The 15,495-nt window shown below is 37.1% G+C and overlaps 1 protein-coding gene across 3 annotated transcripts in view; it reads right to left on the minus strand.

The window, feature by feature from the left end:
- Positions 1-15,495, minus strand: part of sema6bb (sema domain, transmembrane domain (TM), and cytoplasmic domain, (semaphorin) 6Bb) — a 157,776-nt gene that overhangs the window by 19,606 nt on the left and 122,675 nt on the right. For all 3 annotated transcript variants that reach the window (XM_088426577.1, XM_088426578.1, XM_088426576.1), the window contains 3 exons: positions 13,571-13,711; positions 12,407-12,484; positions 7,797-7,855 (listed from right to left, as the gene is read on the minus strand). In XM_088426577.1, coding sequence (XP_088282703.1) covers positions 7,797-7,855; positions 12,407-12,484; positions 13,571-13,711 — 278 coding nt within the window. The remainder of the gene's footprint in view (positions 1-7,796; positions 7,856-12,406; positions 12,485-13,570; positions 13,712-15,495) is intronic.

Raw genomic sequence — 15,495 nt, forward strand, 5'->3', positions numbered from 1 at the left:
ATACAAAAGGAGCAAATAAGAAAAGGTTGCGAAGCACACAAAACGACGGCGTCGTATTGAAATATTTCACAGGCCGCCCGCTACCTGACGAGCCGTCCTTCGAATCGACTTTGACACTTAAAAGTCCGCGGAGAAGTCGGAAATATCAATCAAGGCTCGCCGAGCGGCACGTTTGCGCTCACGGCGCCGACCCTCGCTTTGAGATCCTTCAAAACTTTGCCTCAGATGATCCCATCAACTTTTTCTGTGCCGCTTATCTTTTCATCAGATGTTTTTTTTTTCTCCCCCGACTTCCTGTTTTAGCTCCGAACGTGACAAGCGATAAGACTGACTGTTTCAGTCCAAAGACCCGCCACATCAACCAAATCATCATGACCAATTTGACAAATTCGGCCTAGTAAAATTTCTCATTTGTTCTTTTTTTTCTCAAAGAAAGAAAAAACAGCTGTTGTATACACTGCAAAAAGTGTTGATTATTTTTTGCGGGCAAATATTTCGCGTAAAAATACAAAGAAATATGAAGAAGGCTAAGCTAGCCTAGCCTAGGCTAGGCTAGGCTACCCTCACTAGGGAATATGGCCATAAATCGCTCAAAGGTAAATATTTTTGATTTATTTTTGATGTTATTCAATTGTATACATGTATATTATATATATGCAGCACTTACTAGACTATTTTCAAATGTGTATATTCAATTTTGATGTTTTTACCTGGGGTTTTACACGCATTAGCCAATTAAAAAAGTTTTGGGTGTTAATTGGCTAATGCGTTTAAAACCACAGGTAAAAAACATCAAATTGAATATATACATTTGAAAATAGTATAGTAAGTGCTGCATATATATAATATACATGTATACAATTGAAAAACATCATAAATAAAAGATGTAGAAAAATATTTACCTTTGAGCGACTTATGGCCATATTCCCTAGTGAGATTAGCCTAGCCTAGGCTAGCTTAGCCTTCTTCATATTTCTTTGTATTTTTACGTTTCCGTAAAAATCATCTTCTTATTTCTCTCTGACATCACGAGCAATCTTGGGACAAATGGCTAACCCTTTCAACTTTGAATTAAGCACTAAAATGCACAATAAATATGTTATTTTAAGGACTTAAGAGGAGATCCAGGCTTTAGCATGCGGCCATTTTGACCGTGTCGCTGACCAATAGCAGACAAGCATTGTAGCGGGTTAGGGTTATGTTTTTTTTTTTTTTAATTATTTTTTAAAATAATTTCTCTCTGTATTTATGTGTTTTTATTGCAATTTATATATTTGTCATGTTTTTTTTTTTTTTTTTTACTTTATTTATTGATGTTACAATGTTTAATTTTTTTAATTTTAACTTTCAAACGTTGTCAAATTTGGTATTTTAGTCGTCGTTAGCATTTGGTGGGCCGCATTAAAAAGATGAGTCGGGCCGGATCCGGCCCCCGGGCCTTGAGTTTGACACCCGTGGATTACTTCTCGCAAAGTCATTTAGCGCAGCGCTTTATTGCTGGATATGGCCTGCGCCGCTTCTCTTTAATGCCTCTCCAGTCCAGTCAGTGCCAGACTGATTTGGGCTCTGCCTTGTCATGAGAGCTCAAAGGGAGATGGATATGACCTTGCTGAGAGAACCCCCCCCCCCCACCACCCCTTCCTTTCCCAGCCACATAGAAGAAGCGTCGGCCGCAAGGAGAATCGATTTTCATCTCGTCCCCTGGCCTGTGTCACTTAAATTGATATCAAGGGGTGATTCCTCTCGGGGAAGAAAGGGGGGGGGGGGGGGTGGGGGTAAATCACATCACCAAGAAGAGAGCGAAAGCAACGAGCAAAAAGGGGGCGAGAGATCACAAGAAGAGGGGCAACTTTTGAGGATGCGAAGCGGGGAACGGGTTGGGCACATCAGAGGCGAGCGAGGAGTCATCGGGGTGAACGGGGGGGGGGGGGGGTGGGGGGGGGGGGGGGATCAAACAGGAAGCTGAGTCCATCCGTGGCCTTCATCCTCCCTTTTCATATATCATCATCTCATCTGCCGCCCCCTTCTCCATCGGACAGAAATGTCAAGTAATCCAACATGACGTTCTCCTCGCTCGGCATAAAAAAAAAAAGTCAAAGGGCCAATTTCATTTCGGGTGGGGGTGGGGGGGCGCTATGTGTTTATTACCTTTGCGGATCTGCGGGCTTCGCTCCGTGTTTATTAAAATAAAGATTGCGCACGCACGCGCTTTGAATATTAGTATGTAGGGACACGCCGGCGCATTCTTCTCCGTTTTTTTTTTTTTGATCAAAGCCGAGTGGGAGCTCGGCGTTGGGATGAAAGGGACGACACTGGCAAAGTCGTGTGTTTTTGCCGCGTGTGTTTTTTTCGCTCATCGCGGTAAACGAGCTCATCAACTGGACCAAAAGTGACATGGCTGTTATCCTGTTCACAAAAGCGCTTTATAATAACGTGTTGATGTGAATACGTTTCAGAGTCGTAATAACGCCCCCCCCCCAAAAAAAAAAAAAAAAACTATCAATGTTTTGGATGCAGATGTGGTACACTGAGAACCTATTAGAAGATAAATGCACTCTTTATTCAAGCACCCCTTTATTTCGGGTGTAATTCCACTGTCAACCAGTAGATGGCAGCGCAGTTTAGTTTGACGCTGTAACTGAAAGAGGAAAACCAAATCGATAGCTCGATTTTAATTTTCTCCTACATGGGCCTGGTTGCGATGTGGTTTCACAAAACTAGACTTATTTGGGAAAAATTCGTTTTGAGTAATTCATAAAAATATACATTTTTGACAGAGATGCCCATTCTTGAATTTCTACAAATACAACCTCCTTTTTCCTGGCAGCCAAAAGATTCAAATTTTGAAATTCAGATTCAACATTCAATTTGCTTTAACGATCTACCTCCATCCATTACATATCATTTTTAAGGGAATTCAAAATAATGTAACTCTACCTGTGAAATTAATTCGTTCTGGATGTCATTTCCTAACAAGGATTTCATGAATCGAGGTGCATTTTACATGTAAAAAGCCTAAACCATTCCAGCCTTTAAAAAATGCTCTGAAACTATTTAAATGAATAATATTAGTACGTTAGAAGAATGCATAAAAAACTGTAACAAATACATATTAGAGTTACTTTAGCGCATAATAATCATGGTACATTATGTAAAGAATAATAAAAAAAACCCGTAGACTTTTTGAATTAATCATATTAATTGTAGCATTTGACAATTTGAATGCAGTTGATTTGTTTGCCTTGAGATGGCACTGGTGTGTTCGTGGTGAGAGGTTGTTTTATTTGTATGTTTTAATTTTACATTTCCAGTGTTCGAGGCATCATTTACAAGTCCAGAAGAGCAATAATCATCATCAATCATCATTTTTGAAAAACCTTAAGCAAGTAAATTACTTTAGTTTAGTTTGCGGTCATGCAGAGTGCTTCCTGTGTGATGTTGTGCAGCCCGCTCGCTAACGTGCTCAGGAAAAACGCTAACGTCAGACGCGACAGCCCAAAGTGCTATGTACAATGTTAGCCGAAGCTAATGTCTAGTTTATGTTTATTAGTTATACGATGCGAACTTTTGGTGGATGAAGTGTGTAGAAGAAATTGTTTCTCTCCTTTGTGGACAAGCCCGTATAATAATAAATGATAAAAATGCGTCAAAAACAAACAAACAGACATCGCAGATTACGACAACGTATTCCGATACAGTCTTGTTCGAGCGTACGCTGATATCTCGTGTCTCATTATTATGCGCTAACAATTGTCACGTTTCATATCCCGAATTGTCTATTTTCCCGAAGAGGTGCTTCGTAACCTGAATTTTTCGTAACTTCAGCTACCACCGTGTAATTAAATGAAGGCGTGTCAATCAAATCAAAACCCGATTTTCCCAAGGCAGATTATTATCCGGCTTTTTGTACTGGATCTCATTAGATTGCGAAGGTTGTCCCGATACGAGTGCGCCCCCCCGCCCAACCCCCGTTAGCGTCGTCTAATGCGTTTGCGCAAGCGACCTCCATTAGCAGCAGCTCCCGGCAGCAGACAAGCCCGCCAGCCAGCCCAAATTTGCTTTAATGATGTTTGAGCCCAACACAATTCTGCCAACTGCCATCCTGACTGTTTTTTCATGTGTGTTTTTGTCTGAGACTGGCGCGCGCGCGGGGGTTATTTTCTAATCGAAAGCCGCCAACGCAAGCAAGGTAATGACTTCGATTTGATTGAGGTCGCGGACAAACGCTACAAGATGTCGTATCCACTTAACCGCGGGTCCTCGTCATCCGATGCGATTGTTCCCTTGGACCCGGATTAAAAATAATAATAATAATAATGGCGTTCAAGTTCACGACCCGCACTGACAGGCCCGTTTTTAACCTCCCAAAAATGTTTTCACTGTCCCGTAGCTCCCACAAGATAGCAACAGAGCACATTTTAGACAATGAAGCTCCTCCTCTTACTTCAACTTAGTACCTTGCCACAACGTTGCAAAAGCAGTCCATTATCGTTTCCCTTGAACACAAAACAGCGACTAGGTGAGTTTTTCCGCAAATATGAGCGCCACGATAATGCAGTTCTCGCTGTCGTTTTATTTTCCCGCGTATTATTAATAAAGCAAAGCAATTTGTGGTAATGTACAAAACATTTTTGACTGGCAAACATACTTAGATTGGAATGCTACGCAATTGAAAGCTAAATGCTGAAAATTATCATTTTTTTTCCCATAATGCTAGGGGATCTTGACTTGCCAAATACTGTACTCATAAAACCATAAACAAAACGACGTTTGCTTGCTTAATTTTGCAGACACACCAAAATGTGCATGCGAGCCATTAAAAAGTAAGACAGAGGATGAAATATCGCCTATTTCCTTTCATCATTTTCTCATTTATCTCAATTTTAGGAGAACTTTTGCATACTGGTGCATTTCCAACAGAACGTCTTAGCAAACGGGTTTGCGCAAATGCATTCACTTTGGATTAAAAGTGGGGATAAGATCAAAGTTTCAACAGCTTTAAAATTATCTCACGCATGCAAAAATGAAATATAGAAGCACATTAATAATGAATAGGTTTTAATAAGCCTGCTGGACATATTAAAACTTAATCAGGAAGCGGTGGAAAAAAATGTGAATAGTGACAGTGTGATTGGCAGTGACTTTCAAATTAATGAAAAAATTAGTGGGTTGCAACTTAATGACTGCGCTGGTAATACTGAAATGTCATACTTTTTGTTTATAATACTACATTAGTCGACGAAAATAATACACGCACCTCACATGCATATTTTGCATTGGTATTATGCAAATCTATAGAATAATTACATTAAAAAATATTGAATACATCAAATAAATCTCAACTTGAGAATATAAAAAAATAAATATCCGAAGAAGGCGAAAGAAAAACGCCAAAACACGTCTCAGAAATTTTACGATTTTAAAGTTTTTCACTTTCGAATTTTAACGTTTTTAAGCCTTGCTACTGTCTGATAAAGAAGAAAACAACACCGGATTTTAAACTATAGACAGAATGAAGGTTGTTCAAAAATATTTTCCCGAGACCCAACCGATTCATTTGTGTCCACTCGCGTCCATTCTGTCTCAACACGAGACCAAAGTGAATTGCATCCCATTCCCAGCATGTGACACATCCTCGGAAAGGCCACGGTGTCCTCAATTAAGGACACTAGGACTTCTTAGGCTATCTGCAATGAGACAAATGAAAAAGCCCAAAAACGAATGTCCACTACAATGGACAAACAGTAAATGAATAGAGTGTGTCTCCGGAGGATATCCTTTACACTTAATGGATTATTGTTCATGGATTCTAGTACAATCCAGATACAAAAAAAAAAAAAAATAACCTCAAGTTGCCACATCTGCTTGCAAATGATTAGCATTAATCCATAATCGAGCATCTCTTACGGCGTCCATCTTCTCCACTAAGATTTTTTACGGCAATCTGAAGTGAGAATGTAACATCAAACGGGGGGGTGCTGATCTCCAACAGGATTTGTGAGGTGATTATCCAATATTTATCTTTTTCTTTTCGCGGGGAGCACCCGCCACGTGAACTTGGGCAACTTCCAGAAGCAAAGGATTCATTTGCACGCGCCGGAATTAGCGAGAAGATGAAAGAGGAAAGGGAGGCTTTGTGAGTGTGTGTCAGGGGAGCATCCAAAAATCTCATCTTCTGGAGAAGATGGTTTCATATATAATAAGAGGACAAGCGAAATCTATTTCCGTAAGGCGGGGGAAAAAGTTTACGCGAAAAGGGAATCGGCTGGAGGAGAACGTAATTAGCCGCAAGTTTGCGGAACAAAAGCGGGGGAGCGCGGACATGTAAGGAAGGCGTAAACAAGGCGGAAGAACAAAGTCAGCGGAAAACACACAGCGGGAGCGCGCTTGCTAGCTCCCGTATTAAATGAGAGCAGCAGGCTAGCTTTTGTGTCGGACTCTCGAGGGGGACGCTTCGCCGTTGTTTATTTGCTATGCGATTCATCTGCCGCGTGCAGAAACGCACGCGCTTGCTAACGTTTACTGCTTGACGTGGGTCGTAAAATTTTTAGGTAGCTTCACGGTACGTTTATGAGGACGCTATTTTAATTCTGCGTATGGAATATATATTAGTCAATTCACAACGTTAGCATAGCTACGAGAAGAAGCAAATGACGATATTTTTCTCAGGAATCTGCTTTTATCCTAAATTTGAAAAATCTGTCGGAAGAAATAAAGTGTGTTGACTAATTTAGCAGTTTTTGTTAGCCGATTCACGATGTTAGCATAGCTACATGAACGTGTTAATTTCGATATTTTCTGGAGATTCTGCTTTTATCCTACATTTTAAAAATCTGTCATAAGAAAGGTGTATTGGCTAATTTAGCTTTTTTTTTATAGCCAATTCACAACATTAGCAAAGGTGTGGAAACAGATGCGAAACTTTTCTTTGCAAATATTAAAACATCTGTGTAAAGAAATCAAGCTTATTGAGCTTTTTTGTTAGCCAAAACACAATGTTGGCAAAGCTATAGAAACACATTGTTTAGATGCATTTATGAGGACACTATTTTTATTTCGTAAAAAAAAATGTGTAGAGCGATAAGGTGTTTTAGCTAATTTAGCAGTTTTCACAACGTTAGCATAGCAACAAGAACACGTTCCGATTATTTTCCAAAGACTCTGTTTTTATCTTGCATTTTAAAAATCTGTTGACAAAAACACTGTAAGGTATATCTGCTAATTTAGCATTTTAGGTTAGCCAATTCAAAACATTAGCATATTTAGACTTTTGTACTTTTATTCCTAAATATTGAAAAAAAATCTGTGCAAAGAAATCAAGCGTCTAAGCTAATTTTGTTTATGTTTTTTTGCTAGCCAAAACACAATGTTAGCAAAGCGTGTAGAAATAAATGTATTAACTAATTTAGCGGTTTTTGTTAGCCAATTCACAACATTATCATAGCTACGAAAACGTTAATTATGATACTTTCTCTTGCTTTTATCCGACATTTTAAAAACTGTCTACGAAGTAAGGTGTATTGGCTAATTCAGCACTTTTGTAGTCGTTTTGTTGATAAGCAGTTTTTTTTTTTGTTTTTTTTATCCAATTCATAATGTTAGCATAGCTACATGAACACGTTGTTTTAAAAGAAATGGGAACACATTGTTTAGATGCTTCATGAGGAAACTTTTGTCCTTCGAATTATGCCCACAGCAAACTGAGCAATTCAACCCAACACTACTGAAGCGGACCACCGCAAAAAAATGAGACAGCGACCAAGCGGGTTTTAGAAACCAAAAGTAAACGTGCTTACCGTCACAGTCTCCCAAGTGAGCCACGTTTCCATGCTCGACGTCTTGCTCAAACGGTAGCCTGGGAAGGAGAAAACACAAAAACAACAATAAATTACTCAAACTTGTTTGGCATTAAAATCATTACCAAAAAATTTGACAATTTTGAGTGCTAAATGTATACATCATCATAGATAAATCATAATAAAAAAAACTGTTTTTATTACAGTATCTTAAGTTCAAAATCTTGCTGAATTATTCTTTAAAAAAGTCTTCTGAGCTTCATAACATTTTGCTGTAGACGGAGACGCAAAAAAAATCAAACAACAACGAAAAATTGTAGAAAGTGACGATGCCCCCGTGGCTCCATTATGATACTAATAACCGGAACACAGCTCTAATTTAAAGATCATGGATACCCACCGGGAGTTTAATTAAGCGGCTTAATGAGCTGAATTGCAAAAAATCTCTTGGTCAGCATGTTCACATGAGAAATTGATGGTGTAAATAGAAAATCCTCTGTGTTATGCAGTAAATAAAAAAGTGGTATGAAAGGGACACTTTTACCATTGACCTGAATGGAAATGGACAACAACAATAATTTGTTGCAAAGGCCCCCCCAGGAAAGAGAATATATTTTCTATCCATTCACTGTGGTGACAATAGATCATAATCAATAAAAATTATCAATTAAAAATAAAAAAAAAAGATAGAGGAATCAACCTTTAACGATTTTTTTTACAGGATTTACGGGTTAGTCTGAATCTGAAAAAAATAAAGTGCATCAAAAAAAAAAATCAATCCGAGTTCAAAGTAGAAACACCAATTGAATGGTTTGATGCTGAAATAAATTAGTAACAACAACAATAATTATTGTATCCTTTCAAACATTAGCAAAACAAAAATAAACAGCAGTATGAATCAACTTTCAAGTGTTTACTTTCCACAGGATTTATATAGTTTACATGTTAGTCTGAATCTCAAAAAAATTAACTTGTATAAAGTACAATAAAGTATAATAAAGTGCATAAAAGTGCCCAAAAAAGTCAACCCTGATTTAAAGGAAAAACACCGATTAAACCGTTTGACATGGAAAAAAATATTGTATCAATAAAAAAAAAATGCAATTTGATCCGGAATATTAAAACAGGAGCACTGATATCTTAAACATTTTAACCTAAAAAAAAGGTATAAAACATCGTGCTGACGTTTTTCTAAATCACAATAATTACAAATGTGATTTTGAAAAATAATGTCGACAGCAATTTATGATTTAAAACTCCCACACACTTTGAAAAAAAAGCGCCACAGCACCACCTGGTGCCTCAAACGTGCAACTACACTTTACACGGTCAAAGGCAAAATTTGGAATTAATTTAGCTTGTTATAATTTATCCTCATAAACAATTGTATGTTTAGAATTTAAAAAGTGGCTGGATTTTTATTTATTTGCTTTGGACAGTCGCTCCACTTCCGCACAATAAAGAACCCACTAGAGTTTTCCAGTGATTTTTATAAAACTAAAAAAAAAAAAAAACTCTCCACAACATTTATATTTCAGACCATATTTGTTTTGTGTCAATTTCGCACCGCAGGCTGAAAATGATGTAATATTTATACCAAAAAAAGAATTTTCTCCAGCAGAAAACAAATGTTCCACTTTTATTACTATTGGTTTGCGCAAGATTTCATCATATATGATTCATAGCCGTGCCCGGTATTATATTCTTGTATTCGAATAAGATATCACGGAATTTGATGCCGCTGTGTCAACAAAAATAAAATCATGACGCGAACCTCTTCGGATGTACAGTAAATAAAAATATTAACTTCAACGAACGCTAATAAGCTAGCCAAAAAGTGGCGTTTTCTTGGACGACTTAAAATATGATTAAAAATGCAGTGCGAAAATAATGTTCCTGTTTTGAAACTCCTGACAGCTGCTACGTATATTTGTATATGAACACAAGGCCATTTTTTTCTGAGGCCGTTTCATTCGAGTAGGAAGCGCGTGAAGTGCGTCCTGAATGACTCTCGTCTCCGGCGACATTTGAACGAATTTCTCCGGCGAGAGGAAGCGGAGATGCCGCCCGAGAAAGGCAAACACAGCTGCCAAAACAGCCGAGTCCTACACGGTTTCACGCTGCTGAACGCGCAATTAAATAGATGCAACACTGCGGCCAAAAATATCAAATTAGGACATTATTTAATATTTCAAAAACATCGGACTTGTTTTTATTACCGTGTGAAAACAAGGAATAGGATAGAACAATAAAAACCACAACCAATATCTCTCCCTCGAGGGAAAACTTTTCAACTACTTCTGCCATCGCTGCAGTATAACTATCTATGAATATCAATATACTGTGTATATATTTACAGATGTAGCCATCTGTGTGTGTATATATATATATATATATATATACAAACACACAAATCTGTATGTGTATTTATACACATATACATAGAGTATACATAGGATATAAATATACTGTATACTGTAAAGATTCAGCATGTGCGTATACATATTTGTACATGCACTGAAAGTACAGTATGCACACTATATGTATACACTTAAATATACATACTGTATGTGTACTCTGTGTCTATACACATATAAATATATACACTAGTGTATGTGGTTACATATACAGTATACGTATAGACTAAGCACATACATATACATGCAGTATATACATACACTGCACATATGTATATTTACATGCTTGCACACGCACACACACACACACACACATATATATACACAAACATATATACATATAACTATACAAATACTGTATGTATACATATGTACATAAATATATACAGAAATAGGTGTGCAGCACAATATGCATACATAATTGTACGTTTATCCATAAATACACTGAATGTATACATGTATATACATACACACACACACACACACACACACACACATATACATATATATATATATATATATATATATATATATATATATATATATATATATATATATATATATATATATATATATATATATATATATATATGATAGTATGAACACATACATACACGTATATACATGTTGTATCCATACACTGTACGTATGTAGAGAGTTTTGAAAAAAGTTGCGCGACGCCATTGGCAAGCGTTGAATAGCTCGGCAGGTCCCGCTTTGCAAAACGGGCCTTACATCATGTCATCCCGCCCGGAGGAATCTCCCCGTAATCGGAAGCCCGATCGATCGGCGAACGGGGGCGGCCCACACAAAGGCCTTTAACAGCCCGAGGTGGTCTTTACGGGCCCGTGTTGTCTCTTTCCCCGGCTCCGCATCTGTGTTCTCTCGGTTTCTAATTCAATGAGCTGTCTGATGCCGGCGCGGTGAGAGAGCGACGCAGCTCGCGCACACACACACACACACACAGCTAAGTGGAAGAAGATGCGGTACTGTGCGCGGCGCTAGCAAAAGACATCTTGAAGCAATAGCGGGACAGACAAGCCACTTAGCGCAAACCTCCTCTCAAAACAAGAACTTGCACACTATACTAATAACAAATGTAGTCGCAGGTGCGACGCCAGATAAGAAACTTGAAAGAGCAAGGCAAACAAATTACGGTGAATTCCCATTACGATGTATAATTTAGGTGTAGTACCACACTGTGCCACAAAAAACCTGGCAGCAATGAGCTCCATGACAAAATTAAAAGCAAGAACAAGAGGCTCTTGTTCGTACTTATATCCGCATATTTTTCTTTCAAGCATAAACATTTAGCTGATTTTTTTTTTTTTTTTTTTTAGGAGACCATGGTTAGGTTAGGTCAGTGCTTCTCAAATAGTGGGGCGGGCCCCCCTGGGGGGGCACGAGGTGATGCCGAGGGGGGCGCGGATGATGCCAGGAAAAAGGCTTTGTTTTTGTCATCTGGAATGTAATTGCAATAAAGTCATCATTTTCATCATTTTCTTTTAGTTTCAGGCACTTTGGTGCACTTGCTTCTTTTTTTCCGTTTTAGACTAAGCTGTAACCCGTATAAATGCCATCAAAATAATTCACGGTTGTTGAAAGTTGATTTATATCGCGTTTTTCTGTTGTTCATGTTAAAAAGGATACATGTGTAGGTATACCTGAACAATTTTCATAAATAATAATCTTTTATGTAGTCAGTGCATCGACTGGGGGGGGGGGGGGGCGCAAAAAGTTTTCTCTTTTCTAGGGGGGGCCTGGCAAAATATAGTTGAGAAACACATGTGCATCTTATATTAGTGCTTGGATGGTGAATAAAGTTTTAAGTATTTCATGAAATACTAAAGTACTTGATTACGTTAGCTCCTAAGAGTACTAATGTAATTGATTAGATACTAAATACCAAAGTAACTGATTACCTTTGGTATGAAAGTACACCATAACGTTTTAAGTAATTCATAAAATACTAAAGTACTTGATTACATTAGCTCCTAAGAGTACTAAAGTAATTGATTAATTTAGATACTAAATACCAAAGTAACTGATTACCTTTGGTATGAAAGTACACCAATGCTAATTTCCGTTAGCCCGTTTATGGCGTTCCACAGTAAACGTTAGCATGTAGTTAGCGGAGGTTTGCATTGATGGAGAAAAAAGAAGCTGCAGGATTTTTTTTTTTTTTTTTGTTACCTGGTTCCGGGGCGCAGAAAAGAGCAGGTGCTTCCTCTGGTCCAGCCGCAGTACGGGTCCCTGGAGGCGATGCAGTTTCTGCACAGGAAAACATAACGTCACCCCTGCGCCCAGAATTGGATTGCAATAATGGAGCCGTGCCTCTTTTAGCTTCATTATCCTTTTCCAAGCATGAAATGAATTTTGGGAATTGATTTCCTGCTTGCGTGGGAATTTTCAAAGGATTTTACAGCTGTGTGGATTTCACCTATAGCTACAGTGGTATGGGGTAAATGAGGGGTAATGCGGTTGAATTTTTTTTGGAGGACAGACTTGCACAAATTTTGCATTGTGTTGGGTGCTTATTGTATAAGTAACCCGATGAAAAATACTGACTTTTGCGTTGATAGTTTGGATGGTTCTTTTCCCTTCGGAATGGAGGGCGTGATAGTAATCATTTTCAATGTGGACTCGTCAGACCACAGCCCACTTTTTTCACTTATTTTTCCCGCTTGGGTGTAGAAATTTGACTTTCTCTTTAAATATCTTTTTAAAATGTAATTTGATTTAATTTTTTGTGTACATTTTACACAACATCCCAACTTTGGGGTTTGTAGAAAACTTTTACCAGTTGCACAACACATTCTTTAGTTAAATTATTTTTTTAATCTGCATGTTGACTTGCTTTGCTAATGCAGTTCAATTTTTTAGTTAATATTTTTACTATAACTAGTCGTAAATTTAATTTATCTTTCGTATATAGTCAGTGCTTTCCATTGTATATTTTGAATAATATTATAGTACACACATATTGTGTGTATGTGTGTCACTGCATTTGTTCTATTTATTGTATTTTTTCCATTCCCATTTGTAGTTTATGGTATTATTTTATCCTGTTAATAATAACATTAAAAATTGTAATTAATTTTAATGTGATTTAACAGTAAAACATGTTATATTTTAAAAAGTACTGAATTTACAATGTAACTTTTTCTATTTTTGATTTTTTTTTTAAATATTTCATATTGCATTTTTGGTTGCTCACTTACAATTTTTACCACTCGTGTATAGTTTAATTTTTGTATGATTTATTCCAACTTGAGGTTTGATTTTCTACACCGTCCATTCATTTGGTGGGCGTGTGCGCTTGCGTATGCGTGTGTAGAAAAGATCTGTCCGACTCACTTGATGCAGCGCGAGTAGAGCTGGCAGCGCGCCACCGGCACTCGTGCCACGCAGGAGGGGAAGGCCAATATGAGAGTGTGACTGGCTCGATCCAGAGTCAGGGAAAGCAGCTGCCTCGCCTGCGGAGAGTCGCCGGCGCACCTGCAACAACAACACACACACAAAAAAAAATCAATGAGGTCATCTGGAAACGTTAAGCAGGGGGAAAAAACGCATCGCCAGTGAGTCAATGAGAAAACAATGACCCCAAAAAAAAGCTGGTAAAAAAACAAGAGAACCAATGAAGGCTCATTTGCATTGTAGTTTATGCATGATACTGATTGTTACACAATACAAGTGCTTTGAAATGCAAATGAAGATCATTCGGTCCGAAATGATCTTTCCCTACTGAAATGAATGAAAAAGACATTCATTTGTTCCAACCTCCCGCAAAAGTAACAAAAAAAAGTGTTATTTTATTTGTTAGCATGGCTATGGCGTTAACCAATACGAGGTGGCATTAAGCTAGCAGAATTTTTTACAGTTGTTTGAAATAAATGTATTTGAAGAATTAATTGAAGACAATACTATACAATATTTGTTCCAACCTCCCGCAAAAGTAACAAAAAAAAAGTGTTATTTTAATAAAAATGTAGCAACGCAACATCCGTGTTATTTGTTAGCATGACTATGGTGTTAACCAATACGAGGTAGTATTAAGCTAGCAGAATTTTTTACAGTTGTTTGTAATAAATGTATATGAAGAATTAATTGCAGACAATACTATACAATATTTGGTCTAACCTCACACAAACGTAACAAAAAAAAGTGTTATTTTATTAGAAATGTAACAGCGCAACATCAGTGTTATTTATTAGCATGGCTATGGTGTTAACCAATACAAAGTGGCATTAAGCTAGCAGAATTTTTTTACAGTTGTTTGAAATAAATGTATCTGAAGAATTAATTGAAGACAATACTATACAATATTTGTTCCAACCTCCCACAAAAGTAACAAAAAAAAGTGTTATTTTATTTGTTAGCATGGCTATGGCGTTAACCAATACGAGGTGGCATTAAGCTAGCAGAATTTTTTACAGTTGTTTGAAATAAATGTATCTGAAGAATTAATTGCAGACAATACTATACAATATTTGGTCTAACCTCACGCAAACGTAACAAAAAAAAGTGTTATTTTATTAGAAATGTACCAGCGCAACATCAGTGTTATTTATTAGCATGGCTATGGTGTTAACCAATACAAAGTGGCATTAAGCTAGCAGAATTTTTTTACAGTTGTTTGAAATAAATGTATCTGAAGAATTAATTGAAGACAATACTATACAATATTTGTTCCAACCTCCCACAAAAGTAACAAAAAAAAGTGTTATTTTATTTGTTAGCATGGCTATGGCGTTAACCAATACGAGGTGGCATTAAGCTAGCAGAATTTTTTACAGTTGTTTGAAATAAATGTATCTGAAGAATTAATTGCAGACAATACTATACAATATTTGGTCTAACCTCACGCAAACGTAACAAAAAAAAGTGTTATTTTATTAGAAATGTACCAGCGCAACATCAGTGTTATTTGTTAGCATGGCTATGGTGTTAACCAATACGAGGTGGCATTAAGCTGGCAGAAATTTTTACAGTTGTTTGAAATAAATGTATATGAACAATTAATTGCAGACAAAATATAAGCTTTTCACTGCTGAAAACTACTAAATACGATTAGTATTCCAAAAAAAGAAAAAACAAATATTAACGAGTTGACGCTGAAAATGGCTAAATATGTTTAGCATTACTTTAAATGACTTTTAAGACCACAATGTCAAAGTTATTTGTTAGCATGGTTGTGGTGTTAACTAATATGTGGTAGCATTAAGCTAACATATTGTTTTGTGGTTGCTTTAATAAATGTACAGGAAAATGGAAATGCACAG

The sequence above is a fragment of the Hippichthys cyanospilos genome, chromosome 10, assembly GCF_059441005.1.
Source record: "Hippichthys cyanospilos isolate Australia breed blue-spotted pipefish chromosome 10, RoL_Hcya_1.0, whole genome shotgun sequence".
In the NCBI taxonomy this organism is placed as follows: domain Eukaryota; kingdom Metazoa; phylum Chordata; class Actinopteri; order Syngnathiformes; family Syngnathidae; genus Hippichthys; species Hippichthys cyanospilos.